The sequence below is a fragment of the Papaver somniferum genome, unplaced genomic scaffold (assembly GCF_003573695.1).
Source record: "Papaver somniferum cultivar HN1 unplaced genomic scaffold, ASM357369v1 unplaced-scaffold_137, whole genome shotgun sequence".
Classification (NCBI taxonomy): Eukaryota; Viridiplantae; Streptophyta; class Magnoliopsida; order Ranunculales; family Papaveraceae; genus Papaver; species Papaver somniferum.
The window spans coordinates 22,807,968-22,831,378 of NW_020622934.1; the positions used below are offsets into that span (position 1 = coordinate 22,807,968).

General features: G+C 38.4%; 1 protein-coding gene across 1 annotated transcript; it reads left to right on the forward strand.

Moving 5' to 3' along the window:
• The first annotated feature begins 891 nt into the window (after positions 1–891).
• Positions 892–2,025, forward strand: LOC113334695. Its single transcript, XM_026580888.1, has 2 exons — positions 892–1,459; positions 1,565–2,025. The coding sequence occupies exons 1-2, from the start codon at positions 892–894 to the stop codon at positions 2,023–2,025; spliced, it is 1,029 nt and encodes a 342-aa protein (XP_026436673.1).
• Positions 2,026–23,411: the final 21,386 nt, after the last annotated feature.

The window sequence follows — 23,411 nt, forward strand, 5'->3', positions numbered from 1 at the left end:
CAACCTGAAGCTTATAATCTGGTTCAAGAACATGCCGATTTTAATCGTGCGTTTCGCGAGTTTATATTATATGAAACAGAAGACGGGATGATACTTTTAAAGGCAAAAGATGAAGTAATACGAGGACTTTTATCTCGTAACAAATACCTAGAGGATCAGATGCAATCCCGTATGCAACAAACACCGCGTCCTCCTATTGGATTCGGCAGTTTTTCTGAAACTATCCCACCAGCGGTGTGGACTCCAGTGAGTCAAGCATCAACAATGTCGTCTGTTAACCCCCTTCCGAGAATGACGTTTATCCCACCAAGGAAAACGCCATCGCATACTCCTACAGATTAAGCGCAAACTTTGTTTAATGAATTAGATGCATACTCCTACAGATGACGTTTCTAACTTTGTCACTTTCAATCTGCAATATCTGTTTGGGTACTTTTTAGCCTCCACTTTGGGTACTTTTTAGCATGTTGATTAAATTTGGGTACTTTTTAGCCTCCACTTTGGGTACTTTGCGATATCTGTGCCTCCGTTTTCAGTGAATCTACAATATCTATTCTTATCTCTATATAGAGTCACTTTTTAGCCTCCATTTTCATTATGACTTGTTGATTTCTTTTCAGCCTCCGTTTGGGTACTTGTAGTTTAATTAGTGTTATTTCTTTTTAAGCCTCCATTTTCAATCTGACCTATTATCAGTGTCGCTTCTTTTTAGCTTTAGTCTTAGTTTTTACAGTGTCAATTCTTTTCACTCGCATTTTCAATCTGCAATGCCATAAGTGTCTATCATCTGTCTATAAAACCAATACTACATATCTCGGTGAATACAAACCAACACTGCAAATATTCTTCTTCTTCGAACTCTCCCAATCACTTCTCAAACTATACATTCCAATGGAATACTGTGACAATAACGCTGAATCTTCTTCTTCTTCTTCGGACTCCGAATTTTCTTCTACTACTTCTTCTGCGATCTCTGATAACAGTTTTTACTCATCAGATGAAGATGCGGTTGCATTGACCCGAAATAACCTAGCAGTTAGTTTGGGAACTGCCATTACAAGTATGACATGGTCTCATACTCGTATAAAAATACCAAGAAATCGTGAAGCCGGAGATATACTTCTATGGAATGACTACTTTTCTGACAACCCCACCTACCCAGCTAACATATTTCGTAGGAGATTCAGAATGCGGCGAGAATTTTTCAACCGAATATTGGCAGATGTGGTGTCTAGATATCCTTACTTTGCTCAAAAAAGAGATGCTTGTGGCATTCTTGGATTATCCCCTCATCAGAAAGTAACTGCAGCAATCCGAATGTTAGCTTATGGATGTGCAGCAGATGCAATAGATGAGTATTTACGCATTGGAGAAACCACCGTTTTAGAAGCAACCCGTCGGTTTTGTAAGACGATTGTGGTACTGTATGGGAAAGAATATTTACGCTCACCAACTGCGGGTGATGTTGAACTGTTGCTGAAAGAAAACAAAGACAGGGGATTTCCTGGGATGCTGGGGAGCGTGGATTGTATGCATTGGAAATGGGATAGATGTTCGTCAGCAGAATCAGGGGTATACACCGCGTATAAAGGGAGTGAAAGTATTGTGCTAGAAGCAGTGGTGTCACATGATCTCTGGTTTTGGCATGCGTTTTTTGGTATGCCCGGCTCCTGCAATGATATTAATGTAATGAATCGTTCTTATATTTTTCCAAAACTTATCAACGGGAAAACACCGCCGGTGAACTTTGAAATAAACGGGCATGCATATGATATGGGATATTATCTCGGTTATGGCATTTATCCACAGATTGCTACTATTGTGATGGCCATTAAACAACCAGATACACCGGAAAAATATAAATTTTCATCGATGCAAGAGGGTGCACGGAAAGATGTAAAGCGTGGATTTGGTGTACTGCAACAACAATTTTCCATTGTCAAACAACCTGCACGAATGTGGAACCCGGATGTGCTTGCCTATATAATGAAAACGGTTATTATTTTACATAATATGATAGTGTAGGATGAGCGTCTTCCCGGCGATTGGCCACATGAATATGACTCACGCAACAGGTCGGCACCGGTGAATATATCGAGGGTAGGTACTGAGGAACTTTCCAGAATGAGAGATGCACATCGGCGTCATGCTATACACAATAAAGAAACACATTTTCGCTTGCGTCAAGATTTAATCGAACACATATGGTCAAATTTTAGAGATAATTATTAAGTTGGGATGGAAATATATTGTATCGTATTTCTTAATTTGAAAATATGTTGTAACGTTGCTTACTAATGTACTATTTATCATATAAATATTAAAATTCACTAAAATTCACTAGTTTTTTTTATTAATGGTAAATATTAAGGTTCAACTAATCCGGTAATGCTTTAAGATTGGTTTCTTTTGCGTTGTAGTATTTCCATCTTTCGAAGTTCGAAGTACTCTCTTGTTACAGGGTCCAATGCAGAGACATCCTTCAACATTATGGCTCAGTCATCGTCCGCTTCTTTCTTTAAATCGAGTTTTTCTTGCCTAGCTTGTTTCGCCGCAAACTTTGCCGCAGACTTAGCTTGTATTGCTTCAAACTCAGCTTGTCTCTGTCCCATCTTCATTAGTGATTGTGCTTTGTAATGAGCATTGAAACTTTGTTGCTCCTTAATTATATCCTCTAGCATTTCCTCCTGGGCATTGGATTTTGCTCTCCCTGTTTTCTTTAGTTGTTTCGATGCTTTCTTCCCCAACTGACGCTTACGTGTGTTCTCTATATCTCCAATATCTAGATCATCACTGGACTCGCCTGGAATTGTTTCCTCAATATTAGCATTTTCCTCACCACTCTGAGAATCTTCCATTTGTTGGGCTGAATCAAACACAAACGTCGACCGTCCTGAATATTTGATACTATCTTTTAGAATTTCGTAGCACTCTTCGTGCTTAAATTTTTTGTTACCATTACTTTCTTTGAATCTCTTTCTTATCTCTTCAACCTGTTATTGTTTTGAATACTCATCAGTTCATTTACATGTATATAATAATTAAGGGTGCAAAAATTGACGATTACTTACCTTCAAGACTTCATTCCAGCCACTATGATATTCACCATCAACTTCCAACACTTTTGCAGAATAAAGTGAAACCTCTCTACTTATTCCCTGAAATCGACTCTGGATAGAAGTCCAAGTACGTTTCGGTTTACAAGGCAGGGCTTCTTCAAGCTTAGCTTTGATCCGACTCCATAATAATCTTTCTGGTTGATCGGTTCCGGTAGCAGAATCTTGAGATATGGCTAAATAGATTCTACATATCATTGTATCTTCTTCTGTTGTAAAATTGGGACCGCGTGGTGCCATACTTCTATATTTCTTGAAATAGAAATGATAAATGATAAGATAATAATGGATGCAGAAATAAGTTAGTACTATCAAATGCTATATATAGATATACGAAAGAGCCGTTGCAATGTATCAAACGGTCGGAAAATCAGTTCCAAAATATAACCGTTGGCGCACGTCTGGGTGTACGCCTGGTAACAGACGCTCGTAATACATGCGCCCAAATCAGGCGTAAATTAAAGTTGCGTCTGCTAACAAACGCTCACAATACGTGCGCCCATTCCAGACGCTCATAATACATGCGCATCACACAGACGCTCATAATACATGCGCCTCACACAGGCGCACGTAATACATGCGCCCAAATCAGGCGTTTTTAATAACTGCGCCCCATTGGGACGTACATTCTAATTACGCCTGCTATGGGGCGTATGTTTTATCTCCGTATGGCCCGGCGGTGTTTATAAATACGCCTAATTCAAACGCTCTGTATACATCCGCCCCAATATCATACGTTCTTTATACATACGCCCGATGTGAAGCGCCCACTATACTTCCATCTCGATTCATACGCTCGTAATAACCCCGTCCCACTATTGATCATTTTAGTCTGGGTTGGCGACCACATTTGGTCACAAACCCTAATTCTCTGGACTAATTATGGCTTTACTCCTCACCACTGCGGCACTTTCTGGGACCAAATTTGGGTTTAGTACCCAAATTTGGTCGTGACTGTGGTTGCTCTAAGACGGACTTTGGGCATGCACACACACAATGGGTGCCCAATTTCTAACATCTCCCACTCACACATATTGTGTGTAGCACCAACATGCTTCCCAATCATAGTCCTAAGAGAAAAACGTTAATATTGGTAAATAGTTTTTGCGACCGCCGAGATACCTTCATTTTGGGAGCTCCATACTAGAACCTCATTACGAGTCAGCATGGAGACATCAACCCTTCACAACGAATGTTCTTATCTCATTACCTCAGATAATTTGACTACACCTGACACAATACTCTTAATCCCTCTAGTAAGCAGTATTGCGCCCATGTACATTTTTATCAATTGTACTCATGATTTTCGAAAAATGAAAAACGTTGGCCAGCTATGAGTCACAATTCATGGTGTATCATCAAAGTTTCTTCCAAGAAATTCATATCGTTCCAATTCAAGTTAACAACTTTCCTAGACATGTATCATCATACGGGAAGTTGCATCGTATTAAAAAACATGCTAAAGTAGCATCATTAAGTATCCTCTTCATGACATAAACTCAAGTCAAAGGGGTAAATGAATTGGATAATAATCCAGTGGATCACACAACAATGAAGCAGGGAATCACTCATCGCTCTCACAATCGGTCGACTTAGCACATACATCACAAAGTGTATGCTATGGAGTTTCTCCCGCTCAAATGGGCATGTCCATCATAAAAAGCATACGCCATACAGATCTTAGTCTAGTCGCTATTTAAGCGCCTAACTTAACTTTCTGTTCCAACAGTCATTCACATAGTAACTGTTCAGAAAACCACATCTGGCTGTATAACAGGCTTCATTAAATGATGGTTACATTTAATGATCGATCTCTTTGTGAGATCTCATCTTAAACTTATTAAGGTGACTTCTAGTTGTAAAGAAAAGTTTTCCATTAAAAGCACGTGGTTTTCCTGAAAAACATATATTCCGGAAAATGTATCTTCTTTGTCTCATCTTGCTCGCTATACTAAGCGCCAAGGCGAATCACCTGTGTGAGTCGGACGATTCTTGCCTGCTGATAATTTTAATATCCGTGTACACATCAAAAGTATATGATTTCTATGAAAACATATTCATTTAAGAAAACATTAATACTTATAATAATAATAATGTCATTATCACATGTTCTACATATCAAATCCTGTTTAATCTCATGTTCTCTACGTGAGATTGAAAAGCAATTCTCGTAATGGGCTTGGTCAAAGGGTCAACCAACATTCTATTTGTGGAGATATGTCTAAGAACAACCTTTCTTCGTGCAACCATATCGCGTATAAAGTGGAATCTCCTACCAATGTGTTAGGTTTTTCCATGGTATTTGGGATATTTCACATATGCTAGAGCTGATGTGTTATCACTGTGAAGCAACACCGCTTCTTTTGCGTGTTCCGAGACACCAAGTCTCTTAAGAAATCTCCTTAACCAGACAGCTTCTTGGGCGGCTGCCGTAAGTGCAACATACTCTGCTTCCATCGTAGACAGAGCAACACACTTTTGTTTCTGACTACACCAAGTGATTGCACCACCTCCAAGTTTAAAAACGTATATTGAAGTGGATTTAAACTCATCTTTATCGTTGCTCCAATCGGCATCGCTAAATCCTCTGAGTCTAATGTCTTCACCATGGTAACAAAGAGGGAGATTAGCAGTCCCTTTAGATAATGAAATATCCTTTTAATTGCTTTCCAGTGATCTGTTCCAGGGTTACTTTGGTAGCGACTTTCCATCCCTACTGCAAAACTTATGTCGGGTCTAGTACACAATATAACGTACATAAGACTCCCAACTACAGATGCATATGGTACGTTGGACATGTATTTCTTTTCTTCTTCATTCTTCGGGCTTTGATCGTTACTTAGGACGCATGCTTTGTCCATAGGAGTGTCAATGGGTTTGCAATCATGCATTCGGAAACGCTCAAGTATCTTTTTTATGTAAGTCTCTTGAAACAAACTAAGAGTCTTTCTTGAGCGGTCTCGCGTGATCTTAACACCTAATACATAATTAGCTTCACCCATGTCTGTCATTTCAAAATTAGAGGACAACCACTTCTTAGTGGCGACAATTCCTTCTAGATCATTACCTGCTAATAGAATGTCATCAACATATAAGTCTAGGATAAGAATGCTTTCCTGGGATCGTTTGATGTACACACAATAATCTTCCTCAATCATTTCATAACCAGTAGAGGTGATAGATTGATGGAAACGCATATATCATTGTCTAGACGATTGTTTAAGGCCATAAATGGAACGTTTGAGACGAAAAACTTTGCGCTCTTGTCCTTTGACCTCAAAACCCGTCGGTTGAGACATGTAAATCTCTTCGTCTAGTTTCCCATTAAGGAATGCAGTTTTAACATCCATCTGGAACAATTCTAAATCCAAATATGTAACAATAGAAAGCAATAGGCGAATTGAGGGAAACCTTACCACAGGAGAGAAGGTTTCCTTATAGTCAATACCCTATTGTTGGGTATATCCTTTTACCACTAGAAGAGCTTTGTATTTTTCGATTGAACCATCCTCCCTGCGTTTAATTTTAAAGACCCATTTGTTTCCAATGGCCTTTCGCCCAGGCGGAAGACCAACCAACTCCACAACATCATTCTTATCCATTGATTTAATTTCCTCTTGCATTGCAAAAATCCATTTATTGCAATCAGCTGAATAGATGGATTCTCTAAAAGAAGTAGGCTCATCTTCAATACCCGCATCATACATTAATATTCCCCCTTCAATGTCAAAGTGACGACGGGGTACTTTTCCATGCTCACTTTTGCGTGGTTGAGAAACTAATTCCCTACCTTTGCCCGAAGATGGTAAGATATCTTCACTCTCTTCTATTTCAAAGAGTTCCAAGTTTTTGTTGATGTCACTGATTCGAGGGAAATCATTTTCAATGAAAACAATATCTATGGACTCTATCTCAGTCATCCCTCCACTTGGATGTTCACCATACATCACATAGCCTTTTGAGCAATCAGAATATCTTATAAAGACAAGCTTTCTTGCTCTAGGACCTAGCTTTCCATACACATGAGAAGCGTTGTGAACATATCCAGCTGAACCCCACGGGCGAAAATTTCCTAAATTAGGTTTTTCGCCTTTCCAAAGTTCATATGGTGTAGAAGGAACCGACTGAGTTGGGACACGGTTCAGAATGTTTTCAGTTAATAGAGTTTGCACAGCTCCTTCAACTACATCTCCTTCTGCTGGTTCTACATAACCATCTTTCACAATATCCCATACTTCTTGATATGTAAAAATATTCTCCATCTGTAACCTCCAATGTTCAAAGTTTTTCCCTTCAAACACTGGCACCTTGATTGAACTTAAACTCGTCATCTTCTTAAACTTAACTTCTCATACCCACAACCCTAGAATCTGATACCAGTGCTCTGATACCAGATGTAGAAAATATGATATCAAAGACTTAATGAAAGAATACAAAACTAAACTCAAACAAACTTATCTTAATTGATATCTTTCGATTCATGGATCAACAGCCTATTTATATGATTAACAAACTTGACTCTCAAGTAAAAAGACTTTCCTAACATAATCGGCTCTAACAAAGAAACTTCTAGACAATTCTTACGTAAACAAACTCTTAAAACTTGTAACACTTGCAACCCAAGTAAACTTCTAAATATCGGGTCTAGTATTAGGGTTTCATAATGGACGTTTAGGATTAGTTTTATATAATGGTATAAAATATGCGGGTTTTTTGGGCGGGTATGGGCGGGTAGTAGCTTAAACCAACCTCGCACCCACAGACAACGGTTTTTTTTTCCATAACCAACCCCGCACCCACAACGGGCGGGTATGGACTAAAAAAACACGGGTTTAGCGGGTACGGACGGGTTTGGGTTTGGTGGACGGGTCTTGTGCAGCCCTAAGCATAAGGTACATTCAGTGATCCACTTGCTTGAAAAAAAACAGAAACTGTGGAAGTAAAAGGAACGGTTCTAAGTTATCTTTTTCACGTAACAGATATGCACGTAGAGAGGAGGTGTAAGCTTTTATTCATATCAAAATAGTTTAGTATATACATTCAATCGCATATAGAGAATTTAGCTTAAAATAGATCTAAATCAGAATTAAAAATAAAAACATGTCGTGATCAAGCAGTTCGCATCTAATAAGAATAAAATTTAGGTCACCATTTAGAGATCACTTGAGCATTTGCTAAACAGAAAGCTACACATTGGCACATTGGCGAGAAGGTAAATGCTACTCACATTGGCACCATGCCCCGGAGACCTTTAACAGTATCATGTTCACCATAGGTGGCAGCAGACTGTAACGGTGAGCCAAGTTCATTTGTAATATCCATATCAATATATTAGGAAATAATATAGGAGACTATAATTAGGAGATATAATTTAGGTTAGTTTGAGTTATATTAGGAATTATCTTGAGAGCCAAGTCTTGTGCCTTGAGAGCCCAGTCTTGTGATTGTATAAATAGGTAGAGAATTAATGAGAAAGAGATACCAAGATTATTATCAATGTAGTCTTTTATGCTTCCACGTTTATGCTCTCCTCTCTCTTGCTCGATCCTTAACATGGTATCAGAGCAAGGTGAGAGGGAGAGAGGATAGGAAGAGAAGTTAGATGTTTTGGTATAGAGTTTTCAAGTCGTAAGAAAACAAAAAAAAAAAAAAAAAACACACACACACACAAAAATCTGATAATTGAGAAGAAGACGTATGATCTGCCGTAACCCTATTTTATACCAGTCGATCCGTGTTTGTGTGATTCCTAGCCAAGACGGATCATCGTGATGGTTGGATTTAGAAGTTGAGACAAACAAGGAAACGGAGCTGTTGGTTGAATTTGTGAAAGTTTGGGCAGTATTATTCTCAAGCAAGATATCTTGATTGTTGATGCTGTTTTCGCTAAAAGAAACGTATACTGCTGTCGGTCATTGTGTCAGTGATAGAAGGTGGACTTGCAGCTGGTTTGTTGTGAGCTCGTGAGCCCGTATGAAGAATTGGATTAAGACATACTCTCGAAGTTGAGAAGCTAAGGATGACACGGGAGTCTTGGTACAAGTTTAAAGTGTTCAGCGGCCAAGCAAGGATGATCAAAACATAGATACTCGGTTACTATTAGGGATCACAGGAGAATGGAGTTGGAACTCGACATTGATGAATGGGTTTGCTGTCGATCACGGATCGGATGGTGGTGATCGGTATTGGTTGATATGGAGCGAGTTTGATGCCAAAATTAACACCGGCAAACTTGGTGGTTGCTGTTGAAATACCCATGAATAACGTCGTCCTTAAACCTAGAAGAAAGCAGATGGTTTCCGAGAATCTACTGATGAACGACGACGTTTGAAGACATTAGAAATACAGATGGTAAAAAAAAAAAAAAAATCAAGGAAGAGCTGTTGCCATTGAATTATGAGAAGATTGAGCAGAGATTTCCCCACCGAGAAAATCAGGGAAGAGTATAATGCGGTGGTTACTACTGTTGATTGAATTGGTGAAGTTTGGAGCAAAAAATTAGATGATGCTCTAAAAAAAAAGAAAAAAAAAAAGAAAAAAAAAAAGAAAAATCACAGTACGTGATGTTTAGGGTTTGTGAGGAAGTGTTATTGAAAGTCAGTAACAGTACAAAATTGTTAGAGAAGAGATGTTACAAAGAAGAATCGTTACAGAAGCGTAACAGAAGCAAGTGTGACAGTTCTGTCAGAGGTGTTACTGAAAGTCAGTAACAGTTACATAATTGTTAGAGAAGAGATGTTACAAAGAAGAATCGTTATAGAAGCGTAACAGAAGCAAGTGTGACAGTTCTGTCAGAGGTATTGCAGAAAGCTGTTAAACATGTTGGAAGAAGTGAAGTGTGGTTGAAGAGTTTGTGGTAGAAACTTGGAGATCCTACAAAGTGTGGCAGACTTTGTAAAGACGACAAGATTGTGAGAGAATCTTGAAGAACAAAGAAGTGTGAAGGTTTCGCAAAAATAGCGTGACTGGAACAAGAAAAGAAGAAACAACATTCATGTTGTGAAGAAAGAAAAAAAAAAGAGAGAGAAGAAAACAATCACCAAGAGGTGATGAGAAAAGAACAACAATAATAGGCTGAAATCCTATGAGTTGTCGAAGAGGACCGAAATGTCCCTAAACTACGAAGAGGACCGTAATGTCCCTAAACTTCCGAAGAGGACCGAAACGTCCTTAAACTACGAAGGGGACCGAAACGTCCTTAAACTACGAAGAGGACCGTAATGTCCAAAAACTATGATTGGGACCGTAATGTCCTAAAACTTCCGAAGGGGACCGTAATGTCCTAAAACTACGAAGATGGGACCGTAATGTCCTAAAACTACAAAGATGGGACTGTAACGTCCTTAAACTTCCGAAGAGGACCGAGATGTCCTAAAACTACGAAAATGGGACCGTAATGTCCTTAAACTTCCGAAAATGGGACCGTAATGTCCTTAAACTATGAAGGGGACCGAAACGTCCTTAAACTACAGTCTGAAGATTTTTTTTTTCGCAAAAGCGTTGAAAAAAAAATAAGAAGAAAGAAGAAAACCGAAGTTAAATTTCTTTTGTCCAAGATGGGCATTCGTGATCTACATGCTCCATCTTGAGGGAGGGTATTAGGAAATAATATAGGAGACTATAATTAGGAGATATAATTTAGGTTAGTTTGAGTTATATTAGGAATTATTTTGAGAGCCAAGTCTTGTGCCTTGAGAGCCAAGTCTTGTGATTGTATAAATAGCTAGAGAATTAATGAGAAAGAGATACCAAGATTATTATCAATGTAGTCTATTGCTTCCGCGCGTTTATGCTCTCCTCTCTCATGCTCGATCCTTAACACAATACCTTTTGTAAATAACAAGGGTGTGACATATTGATTTCCTGCAACGAACAACAGCAGGATCTCACCTCATTAGGCTACTCTATAATGTCTAAATAACACATCTGGAAAGTTACCAGATCTGCTGGAGCGCAACCTACCTTTCGGAGCGGCCTGATGCAGAGGACTACAATGTGAATCATCTGGTATTTCAGGATCAGCACCCATTTCAAGAAGATATTCCATAGCAACCAAGCGCCCTTCTATAGCTTCTCAAGATAGGGGAGTTTCACCTGCGAAACACATTACTGCAAAGTGTATAATTAATTACATACCCTCGTACTTACTGATTTTTAAGAACATCGACGCGAAACTTTAAAAATCATTGTATGGAGCCATTTACTCAGTTTTAAACTTATCAATTTTAAATTCAATTTGTACTAAAGCTTCAGAAGCCATAATCAACAAAACTGGTCACACGCTCGTGTGGACTTATTCATACCATCAATGTACATTAACCCACATACAATCCAATCTATGAAATACCCTCAAGAAAAGCAAAGACAGAATAAAACAAAACAAACATAGTTGAAGACCATTCTAAAATTTTAATAGCCATTCTAGAAAACCCCTAAACATGACCAATACATCCATCGAAAAACCTAAAAATTTCAATTCCAACTAGTCCATTTGAGGGGTTTCAGTTCCCCTGAAATTAGTAAATGAAAAACATGCAAAACACTTGTTGAACTGTCCCAAATTATGTGAATTGATTGAATGCGTTCATATTTTTAATGGTTAATTATGATGTTAAGAACCCATCATTGGAAAAAAGAAAAGACACAAGACACCTGAAAATAAATAGACTAAGAACCCAAAAACCGTCGAGATCAATGTTGCATTTTAAAGAATATGCGAAGACAATGTGGAAATTCTGTATATCTGTGGTTTCCCACTAAGTAACAACTTTAAGACATCAAAAACGATGGAGATGTACAATTTAGTTTTGTATGAGATTGAGCTTAGGTGAAAATGATTTGAGAGGAACAGAGAAGCTTTTTGTCTAGTGTAAAACTGTGCGGTGAAAACTTACAAAATTAAAAGATGCCACTGTTCTGACACTTGAGCTTAGATTTATATAACTAGATATGGAACCAATGAATGTATAGGAATATGTATTTACATGCTGACAAAGAGAAAAATGAACATTTGTATCCTATAACCGTTCCTAAAACATGATTTGACAGATGTACATTTGTAGTATGAATGTAAATATTCTCTGGATTTCCCAAACAATCCAAATTGTACCGCATATAATTATATGAATGCTTTAAATTCAATGTATTATACATGGAAAGTGTACGTGTTCTTATGTCAACTTCAATTTAACAGCTATCGATAAAATTATGATTCATTCACTCACCTAATTATATAAAGTTTATGGTTAAGTTACACAAAAGATACCTCTGAGTACCATTTTACTGCCAGCCAGTACTCCTTCCTATCGAATGCACTTGTGCCCCTTGATTTTGCCTAAAAAGTTCACCTTCGTTTTATGAATCATCTGTCAATATAACGAAGATGAAGATTTAATACAATAGAATTGCTTGAAAAGCTTCTATAACTACACATTTATGAGCTCCATTGCATGAAAGCTTGAAACTGCTGCACCCAAACAAAAATTGATGGTAGGCCACTCCAGGGAAAAGATAGTGAATTCATTTTGGTCACAAACTATTCAAAACCTCAAATGAAAAATACGTATTATATTCACCTTTTTTTTTCTTTCAAACTTTGCGTGCTTCATTATTCCATTTATGCTCCAGTCAACAAATGATCGAATGCAAGAAGTCACCGGAAAAAGAATCCCAACACCTCTCCGATTACCTTTAACAGATGCCAATTATATTGGCTTTAGTTCATGCTGTGGAAAAAAAGGTTGACTTTCGTAAACAAGACGACCATAAGTGACATTGATGTACCCTTTATAGTGTACCACTGCTTCTTTGCAAAATAAAAAAAGCGAAAAGAAACTAAACAGAGGATCGAGTAAGTTGTGACTTTATAGCAAAAACGCAGTAATCAAGACAAACCATCTGACCATTCGTCACAAAATGGCCCATGTAGCTTCATCAACCACCACTATAAAAACTTTCGTGCACCATTTCATGTCAAATACAACAGATAATGTCCACTAAATGAAGATATACCAAAAGCATAATTAGCTTACTAGATTTGTAACATTTGGACCCGCACCAGCTTCAACCAGTAGCTTGATGATCTGTGCTGCCCCCCTTCCTATATTTGCACTGGCTTCAACCAGTTCCTTAATGATTTATGTTGCCCCCACTTTAGCTGCAAGTAGCTGAGCTTTTACTCTATTTGGTCCGCCATTCGGATCAGCAACTTCCTACAGAGATGGAAAATGATTTAAAAGTTAAAGTTACATTGGGTAAATTTCGACACCCAAAAAATGGTATTATAATAAACATAATTTTGAGGCACCCTGCACAAACAATCCATGGATATGCATGTATGATAAAATACCATCACTGCTTGTAGACACTCCCTAAGAATCCACTCAAAAGAAATGGAACTAAGATAAACAGGGAAAGTTCCTCATTTGCATCAAAAATCAAGAAAAAGGAACTTAGCCTGAATGGATAAAAAAAGAGAAAATATACAAAAACTGTACATAAATCGAAAAGTAATAGTCCAAATCATACAAGCAAAATATGTCTACCGTTGGTAATTGCAGAGAGCATTGCAAAGATATGAACCAATATATGCCAGATCTGGAGTAAATGTATCATGGGATACCAAATTAGGCTGCAAAGAAAACACAGAAGGTAGATTCAGTGATCCCCTTGCTTAGAGAAAAACAACGGAGAAACTGTGAAGCAAAAGGAATGGTTCTATTTTATTATTGCTTTCATGTGACAAGAATGTAGGTGGGGAGGAGGTGTATTATGATCACACTAGCATTCTAACAAATAATGCTGAAAGGCAGAAACTTATGAAACAACATTAAGCAGAGATACAACTCAACAACGATAGGAGATGTAAGCTTGTAGTTATATCAAAGGAGTTTACAGCACAATCTATTGTGTTTATAAGATTTAGCTACAAATAGATCTAATTTAGAATAAAAAATAAACATATACGGTGACCATGTAGTTCACATCTGATGCAGCATCCTGATACCTTTCCTAATTTTGGCCTTTTTTTTAGATTTCCTTTTCTTTTATGAATTCCTTTTTTTAGATGCTCGATTTTTAGGAAAGTTAGGTTATTATAAATAAGGGATTGTAAGATAGTTTTTATCATTGAGTTTTAAGAGATAGTAAACTAGAGTTTTTCTCTAAAGCCTTGCATTGATTTGATTCTGTCATCAATTCGAGAGCCTTGCATCGAATCTGATTCAATTCTTCGATTCAAGAAGTCAGGTCTCTGGAAATTTCAACCTAAATTTCTAGATTGAGCTGAGTTACCGTTGATACGCTGCGCCAGGTTGGTATCAAAGACACCTACGTTCCTTGTTTGTTAACACGATGCCAAGACCTCGTCGTGCACCATTGCGTACTGAAGCAGAAATCACCCGAGATGCTATTGTTGAGCTACAAGCCCAGATGGCCACGATCACTGCCACTCTCCAAGCCCTTGCTGTTCAACAACCACCACCAGTTCGAGAAAATATTGATCATGAAAATAATAATAACAGTAACGATGGTGACAACGAAGAAAATCTGTTTTCAGAAATAGATAACCCCTTTGCAAATATTCGCACCAACCGTCCCCTGACACAAGACAACGTCCAAATTGCAGCAGCGGATAATCATTGGGTAACAGGATTCAAAACCGAGATACCTGAGTTTCATGGAAATTCTTCGGCTGAAGAACTGCTCGATTGGATAGTCACGGTGGAAGAAATTCTGGAGTTCAAACGAGCTCCAATGGATCGATGTGTTCCTGTTTTAACGATGCGTTTTCGTGGAAGAGCAGCTGCATGGTGGACACAATTGAAGACAACTCGTGCACGTCTCGGAAAACCAAAGATCATGTCATGGGATAAACTTACATCGAAACTTAAGAAAACATTCTTGCCTTACAATTATGACCAGCTTATGTTTCAGCGTATCCATACCATCCGCCAAGGCACTCGATCTGTGGCTGATTACTCTACTGAATTTTTTTTACTTCTCAATCGAGTTGATATACAAGACTCTGAGCGTCAACTAGTATCACGGTTTACGACAGGATTACGAAAACAGATTCAACACACAATCAAGCTTTAACTATTGAGGCACAAACTAAATTATCCTTTTCATCATGGTCTACTGTTCGTTCTTCTCGACCAAATCACAATACGACTGCGACGGATGACGTTGTTTCTGTCAAATGAGACACACCCATTGTTCCAGCTCTTGACAATCGGCAAACTCGACCAAACTCAATTCGTTGCTTTTCTTGTAGAGATATAGGTCATCGACAATCTAACTGCCCTACTAAAAACAGAAGGGGCCTCCTCCTTGACACTGCCGGTAATGACGTTGAAGTAATTTACGATGAGGAAGCTGCGGAGCCACAAGATGAAGTGGAGGTTCTTACAGCTGATAGTGGACCAGCATTAATGTTACGACGTATGTGTTTAGCTCCGCGTGGAACGGATATCAACCCTCAACGACATAGTCTTTTTCATTCAAAGTGTACTATTGGAGGCAAGGTGTGCAAATTCATAATTGATTCTGGAAGTAGCGAAAACGTCATTGCTGAGGAAGTTGTAAACAAGCTTCAATTATCAACAGAACTACATCCTAACCCCTACAAGTTGGCATGGATGGATCGCAAAACCGATGTACTCATAACTCGACGAGCACTGATTTCTTTTTCGGTGGGTGATTCATATAAGGATCAGATTCATTGTGATGTTGCCCCAATGGATGCTTGCCATCTACTCTTAGGACGCCCTTGGTTATTTTATCTTCGAGTACAACACGATGGCTATCGTAATACCTACAGTTTTCGTTTCAATAATCGCAATTTCACTCTACAGCCTTCTTTGCCCGAGAAACAACATACACCATCAGCTCCAGTCCTTTTCTTGCAACAAAAGGCTTTTGAACAAACACTTCGAGAAGAGGGATATGTTCTAATATTGATCAATTCGGTTGTCAGAGAGCCTTTACCATCACCTCCAGAACATTTTCAAAGACTATTGGAAGAGTTTCGGGATGTTTTTCCCAATGAGTTACCACCCGGCCTTCCTCCCCTTAGAGACATTCAACACCGTATTGATCTAATTCCAGATGCTATTCTTCCTAATCGAGCTCATTATCGTATGAGTCCGAGTGAGCATGAAGAACTTAGACGTCAAGTTGAGGATCTTGTATTGAAGGGATATTTACGTGAAAGTCTGAGTCCGTGTGCAGTCCCAGCTTTGCTTATACCAAAGAAGGATAGATCTTGGAGGATGTGTGTCGATAGCCGTGCTATAAATAAAATTACAGTACGTTATAGATTTCCCATTCCCCGTCTCGACGATCTATTAGATCAAATAGGAGCTGCAACGATTTTCTCTAAACTGGATCTTCGAAGTGGTTATCATCAGATACGAATCCGTCCAGGAGATGAATGGAAGAAGGCTTTTAAAACTCGAGAAGGACTTTTTGAATGGCTTGTCATGCCCTTTGGCTTGTCCAATGCACCAAGCACCTTCATGCGCGTTATGAATCAATCTCTTCGGCCCTTCATAGGTAAGTTTGTAGTCGTTTATTTTGATGATTCTCATATTTAGTAATTCCTTAATAGAACATCTTGCACACTTGATATAAGTACTTCTTGTTCTCCGTCGAGATCAACTATTTGCCACACTAAAGAAGTGTGAGTTCGGCTCTCCTGAGGTTCACTTACTATGATACATCGTCTCAGCAGAAGGGCTAGCCGTCGACCCAGGAAAAGTAGAAGCAATCAAATCTTGGCCTACTCCTACTACTTTATCTGAAACTCGAAGTTTTCATGGTCTAGCATCTTTTTATCGAAGATTTGTGCCGCAATTTAGCAGTTTGATGGCACCTATCACTGATTGTATTCGTCATGATAGTGTCTTCACTTGGACTACCGAAGCAACTACAGCTTTTGAGATCATTAAAACAAAATTGTTATCAGCACCTATACTAGCTCTTACAGATTTTACTCAAGTTTTTGAGCTACATAGTGATGCTTCTAAGTTGGGCATTGGTGCTGTCTTGAGCCAACACAACAGGCCTATCGCCTTCTTCAGTGAAAAGCTGGCTGGAGCTCGTCTACGTTATAGTACTTACGATGTGGAATTTTATGCAGTGGTTCAAGCAATCAAACACTGGAGACATTATCTTTTCCATAAAGAATTTGTTCTCTACACAGATCATGATGCTTTAAAACACCTGAATAGTCAAGATAAAGTTTCAGCTCGTCATGCATCATGGATATCTTACTTGCAACAATTTACGTTCGTTAACAAACACACGTCAGGTGTTTCCAATCGAGTTGCTGATGTACTTAGTCGTCGCCATTCTTTGCTGAGTGTTCTTCATGTCTCAGTTCTGGGATTTTCCACCTTTGCTGATTTGTATGAGTCTGATGATTTCTTTGGTCGAGTTCTTCTTGACGTTCAGAATGGTCTTTCTCGAGATTTCACTATGCATGATGGCTTTCTTTTTCGAGACAGTCGTCTTTGCATTCCAGACTGCAGCCTCCGTCTTAAACTTGTTGCTGAAACACATAATGAAGGTCACATTGGTCACGACCGGACGTTGCATTTACTTTCTCAATCTTATTTTTGGCCTTCATTGAGACGTGATGTTGAGCGTTTTGTCGAACGATGTACAGTGTGTCAGACATCAAAAGGTCATGCCACGAATGCCGGTCTCTACCTTCATCTTCCTATTCCAACACAACCATGGACAGACATCATTATGGACTTTGTGATGGGTCTTCCTCGTACACAAAAGGGTTTCGATTCAATCTTTGTCATTTTTGATCGTTTCTCCAAGATGGTACACTTCATTCCATGTAAAAAGACAACAGATGCAGTCCAAGTCGCAATACTTTTCTTTCGTGAGGTTTACAGACTCCATGGTTTGCCAACTTCCATCGTTTCTGATCGGGATTCTCGGTTCTTAGGTCATTTTTGGAGGTCTTTATGGAAATTACTAGGAACCATCCTTGACATGAGCTCCGCTTATCATCCTCAAACGGACGGTCAAACAGAAGTGACCAATAGATCTTTGGGGAATTTGCTTCCCTGTCTTGTGGGTGATTCTATTAAAACTTGGGATTCAAAACTTCCTCAAGCAGAGTTTGCTCATAATCATTCACTAAATAGAAGTTCGGGGTTCAGTCCATTTCAGGTCGTTTATGGTCTTCTCCCTCGTGGTCCTTTGGATTTATCAACTCTTCCAGACCGTACACGTCTTCATGGTGTAGCTGATGATTTTGTAGACAACATTCATAAGGTTCATACGCAGGTTATTGCCAATCTCGAATCATCATCCTCAAAGTACAAAGCTACGTCTGATTCTCGTCGCCGTCGTGTTCTCTTCAAAGAAGGTGATCAAGTTTGGGTATTTCTCACTAAAGATCGAATGCCGGCTCATGCTTATAATAAACTCAAGGCAAAGAAAATAGGTCCACTCACGGTCGTGGAACGAATTAATGACAATGCTTATCGCCTACAACTTCCAGCGAACATCAACACTTCGGATGTCTTCAATGTTCGTTAGTTATCACGTTTTGTTCCACCAGACCCAGTTCCAGATTCGTGGTCGAATCCTTCTAACCCGGCAGGACCTGATGCAGCATCCTGATACCTTTCCTAATTTTGGCCTTTTTTTTAGATTTCCTTTTCTTTTATGAATTCCTTTTTTTAGATGCTCGATTTTTAGGAAAGTTAGATTATTATAATAAGGGATTGTAAGATAGTTTTTATCATTGAGTTTTAAGAGATAGTAAACTAGAGTTCTTCTCTAAAGCCTTGCATTGATTTGATTCTGTCATCAATTCGAGAGCCTTGCATCGAATCTGATTCAATTCTTCGATTCAAGAAGTCAGGTCTCTGGAAATTTCAACCTAAATTTCTAGATTGAGCTGAGTTACCGTTGATACGCTGCGCCAACATCTAACAGGACAAAAATACAGGTTACCATTAAGAGGCTATTACTTAATCAGTATTCGTCAAAAAGTAAATGCTACTCACATTGGCACCACGATCCTGAAGAACTTTTAACAGTTTTGTGTTCACTAGCAGCGGCGGCATAATCTAGCGGTGAGCCAAAATCATCTATAATTTCCATATTAACACCTTTTTAAAGTAACAAGCGTATGACACCTTTATGCCCTGCATCACCATTAAAAAAAAAAACATCAGGACCTCATTTAGGCTATTGTAAAATGTCCAAATAACACATTTGAAAAGTCACCAGATCAGTCGGAACGCAACCTACCTTTCATGGTGACAAGATGCAAAGACTTTTATTTGAATTTCGAATCATCTAGTATTTCGAGATTGGCACCCATTTCAAAGAAGATATGCCACAGCGGCCAAGTGCCCTTCTTTGGTTGCATAGGATGGGGGATGGGAGCTTCACCTGCAAAACACGTCACGACGGAGTGTATAATTGCACACCCTCCTGGTTACAGATTTTTTAGAATATGAACTTTGACTTCAATTAGTTTTAGAAGTCATTTCTAATGTAATGTGGTCATACATACGCACTGTTAGAATAAACTTACATTAAGCCACCGAGCAATGTGTTAACCTTAGACCTACTATTCAATCTAAAATTCCCACCTCATTTTCATTAGTCATAAACACGAAGGAAAAAAAAAAACCCACACCAAGTTAAAAAAAGAACCTGGCCATTTACTCAGATTTGATCATTTTTAAGCTTATCAACTTTATTTCCATTTGCTCATGATCAAGAAGGATAATATCCTTTTATTTTAATTCCCATACTTGCTTCTTATTATATTTCTTGTAATAAACAAGTGTGCAAATTTATTTGTCCTGTTATCGTTCTCTGATTCCCTGCGAAACAACATTAGTTTATATATAAATTTTCTTATGAGGTCTTATTTTTCCTTCCTAAGTAAAGGTCTTCTTTTGCCTGAATTTATCTTTTATTTCTGTGCAACGAGATCGCAGGCGGTCATTACACCTAAATGTAAAGACTCATTGATCTCGCCTTATCATATTCTTGTATTATTACCTCTGCAGGTTTCTTATGTGCGTAAATATGACAAGCCTCAATACTCCCATAAGTAAAAAACCTTATGACATTTACGTCTTTTGACACAATTCAGCTCCCTAAAGGAGGGTGCCGTCCTTATATTTACCCTGGTTGCCCCTTCAAGGAAGCTTACCTCTACCGGGTTAAGGTTGGCTCCTCTCATCCGGTAATACAACAACAAGTTGATTTCGCAGCCTCTTATCCCTCCACCGATAAGGTTTATGGTTACGAGACTGCACCCAAAGTGGGGTTTCTTCGGACCGAGTGCATCATAGTCAGGACTTGTCAAGAATTGCAAGGTACGCTCCAGACTCCCCGGAAACTCTTGACTCAACCGTGTACCTCGACATCCATGTTCAAACTTGTTCATTGAATTGAATATTACATCCATGTTCAAAAATATGAACTCGCATTCGTCCTTTTCATATGTGCAATTTACATCGCAAGTATTTATGGATAATACTTCTTCAAATATAACCTATTCCAAGGAAGATCTAACTTGCGTCCTACATCTCTTCTTTCAGGATCCCTCAACTCATAAGCTCCATTACCAACTAGTCTTTTTATTATATATGGTCCGTCCCACTTCTTTTCCAACTTCCCATCTCCTCCTTTCTGATAAACCAGTATTTCCCGCAACACCAATTCTCCTGGTTGAAATTCCGTTATCTTAAACTCGTTTGTTGTATTCTCGAGCTAATCTTCTTTGATAATTTTCCATATGTTGCAGTGCGACCTCTCTAGATTTCTCCAGATCATCAAGTTTTGTTAAAAAATAAATCCGCACTTAGATTCTTCTCCCAAGATTCTTTCTTTGTTGTAGGGATAATGACCTCTGTTGGTAACACTGCTTTTACCCCATATGTCAAACAGAAAGGTGACATTCATGTTGCTTCTCTCCTTGTTGTTCTGTATGCCCATGCTACATTATGTACTTGATCGCACCAACCTTTATTGTATCCTTCCAACTTCTTCTTCAATGTGTGTGCAATTGTTTTAATGGTTGCTTCTACCTGTCCATTACTCTGTGGATATAGAGGGGTAGACTTTCCATTTTGAATTTTGAATGCATTGAATAACATCACTATATTCTCGCCCTCAAATTTCTTTCCATTATCAGATACTAACTGTGCAGGGATGCCAAATCTACATATGATATTCTCAAAAATAAACGTGAATATGTCTTTATCACGAACATGTTGAACTGCTTTTACTTCTTCCCACTTTGTGAAATAGTCTGTTGCGATGATTAAATATTTTCTTTGTCCTGTACCTAGTATAAATGGGCCCACAATATCAATTCCCCATTTTCCAAATGGACATGCATTTGCTGACGTATTTAGCATTGCTCCGGGCGCGTGTATTTTCTTCCCATAACGTTGACACTCTTCGCATCGCCTTGATACTTGTTTTGCATCTTCATGCATGTACGACCAATAATATCCTTGTATCTTCGCTCTGTATGCGAGAGATCTTCCTCCGCTATGGTTTCCAGCATCCCCATAATGTAATTCCTTTAAGATTTCCATTCCTTCTTTTCGCGTAAAACATCTAAGCGAAGGTCCAAGAAATGATATTCTATACAGAATACCATCCCTTAATTCATAATTCGTTGCACGACTTTTTAACTTGTGTGCTTCTAACCTTTTTCTTGGTACTTCTCCCTTGTCTAGATATAAATGAAGCTCAGTTCTCCAATCTTTGTCTTCGTTCACTTGTTCTTCTTCCTTGTCTTCTACCATCATCACATCTGCTTCTGTTTCTTCTTCTTTTTTAATAGATGGTAAAAAGAGCGTTTGTATCTTTATATCTCGTGCGACTGGATCTACTAACATGGAAGGTATGAAATCCAATGCATCTGCGAACCTGTTATCCTTTCTGCCTATGTGTCTCCAACTTATTTTTGGAATTCACTCTGCTAACTCCATGACCAACTTTTTGTATTTTTGCAAAGATGGTTCATTTGTACTATATTTACCTTCTATGTGAAGAATTACCAACTGTGAGTCACTAGTTATTCGTGCATCTTCTATCTCCATTACGATAGCCAACTTCAATGCATGTACAACTGCCTCATACTCAGTTTCGTTATTTGTGGATGCGAATTCCAACCTGAATAAGTAAGCCATTCGCACTCCTGTTGGTGAAATTAAGAAAATACCAATTCCATTTCCTTCTCCATTAGACAATCCGTCTACTAGTATCTCCCATCTATTTGAATTACGATATGTCAATAAATCTTTAAGACTCCCATGTTCTTCATCTACATCCATCATATTCATCTTCTTCCAATGGAAATTATGCAAGAAACTCTGCAATAACCTATGACTTAGGTAAAGATAATACCTCATAACTAATCTCAGAATTCCCCACTTGAGCATTCCATCTTTCAATTCTCCCTGATCTTTTTGAATTCTTCATTGCAGGCTCAATTGGCACCTTTGTGAACACCTTAATCTTATGAGCCTGGAAGTATATGCGAAGTTTGAAAGATGTATAAACCAGCGCGAGAATTAATTTTTCAATCTTGAAATAGTTTTTCTCTGCAGAATTGAACGTTTTACTTATATAATATATAGGATTTTCTACTCCTTGATCTGAACGTAATAAAACAACACTTAATGCATACGGTGTTGATGCCAAATATAATAGCAGATCTTCTCCTGGCTTAGCTTTCTGCATAGTGGATAAATTCATTAAGTAATCTTTTATATTCTGCAGTGCCTTGTCACATTCCTCTGTCCACTCAAATTTTGTTCCTTTCTTTAATATATTGAAAAAAGTGTTTGCACTTATCAGAAGAACGAGAAATAAATCTCCCCAGCGAAGCTATCAATCCATTTAATTTCTGAACATCTTTTACCGTCGCGGGAGGTGGAATATCTCGCACTTCTTTTACTTTTTCAGGATCAACTTCAATTCCTTCCTTTGATACTATGTAACCCAAAAAAATTCCCGATAACACTCCGAAGACACATTTTTCTGGGTTTACTTTTATATTGAACTTTTGCATCTGTTCGAATATTTCCTTCAAGTTATCTACATGATCCTATGCTTCTTTACTCTTCACCAGCATATCATCCACATAGACTTCCAATGTTGTATGTATCCACTTCGCAAACACTTTCTCTGCCATTCTCTGATACGTCGCACCCGCATTTTTCAGTCCAAATGGCATTTTCGTATAATAGTATAATCCTCTTGGTACGGAAAAGGCAGTATGTTCTT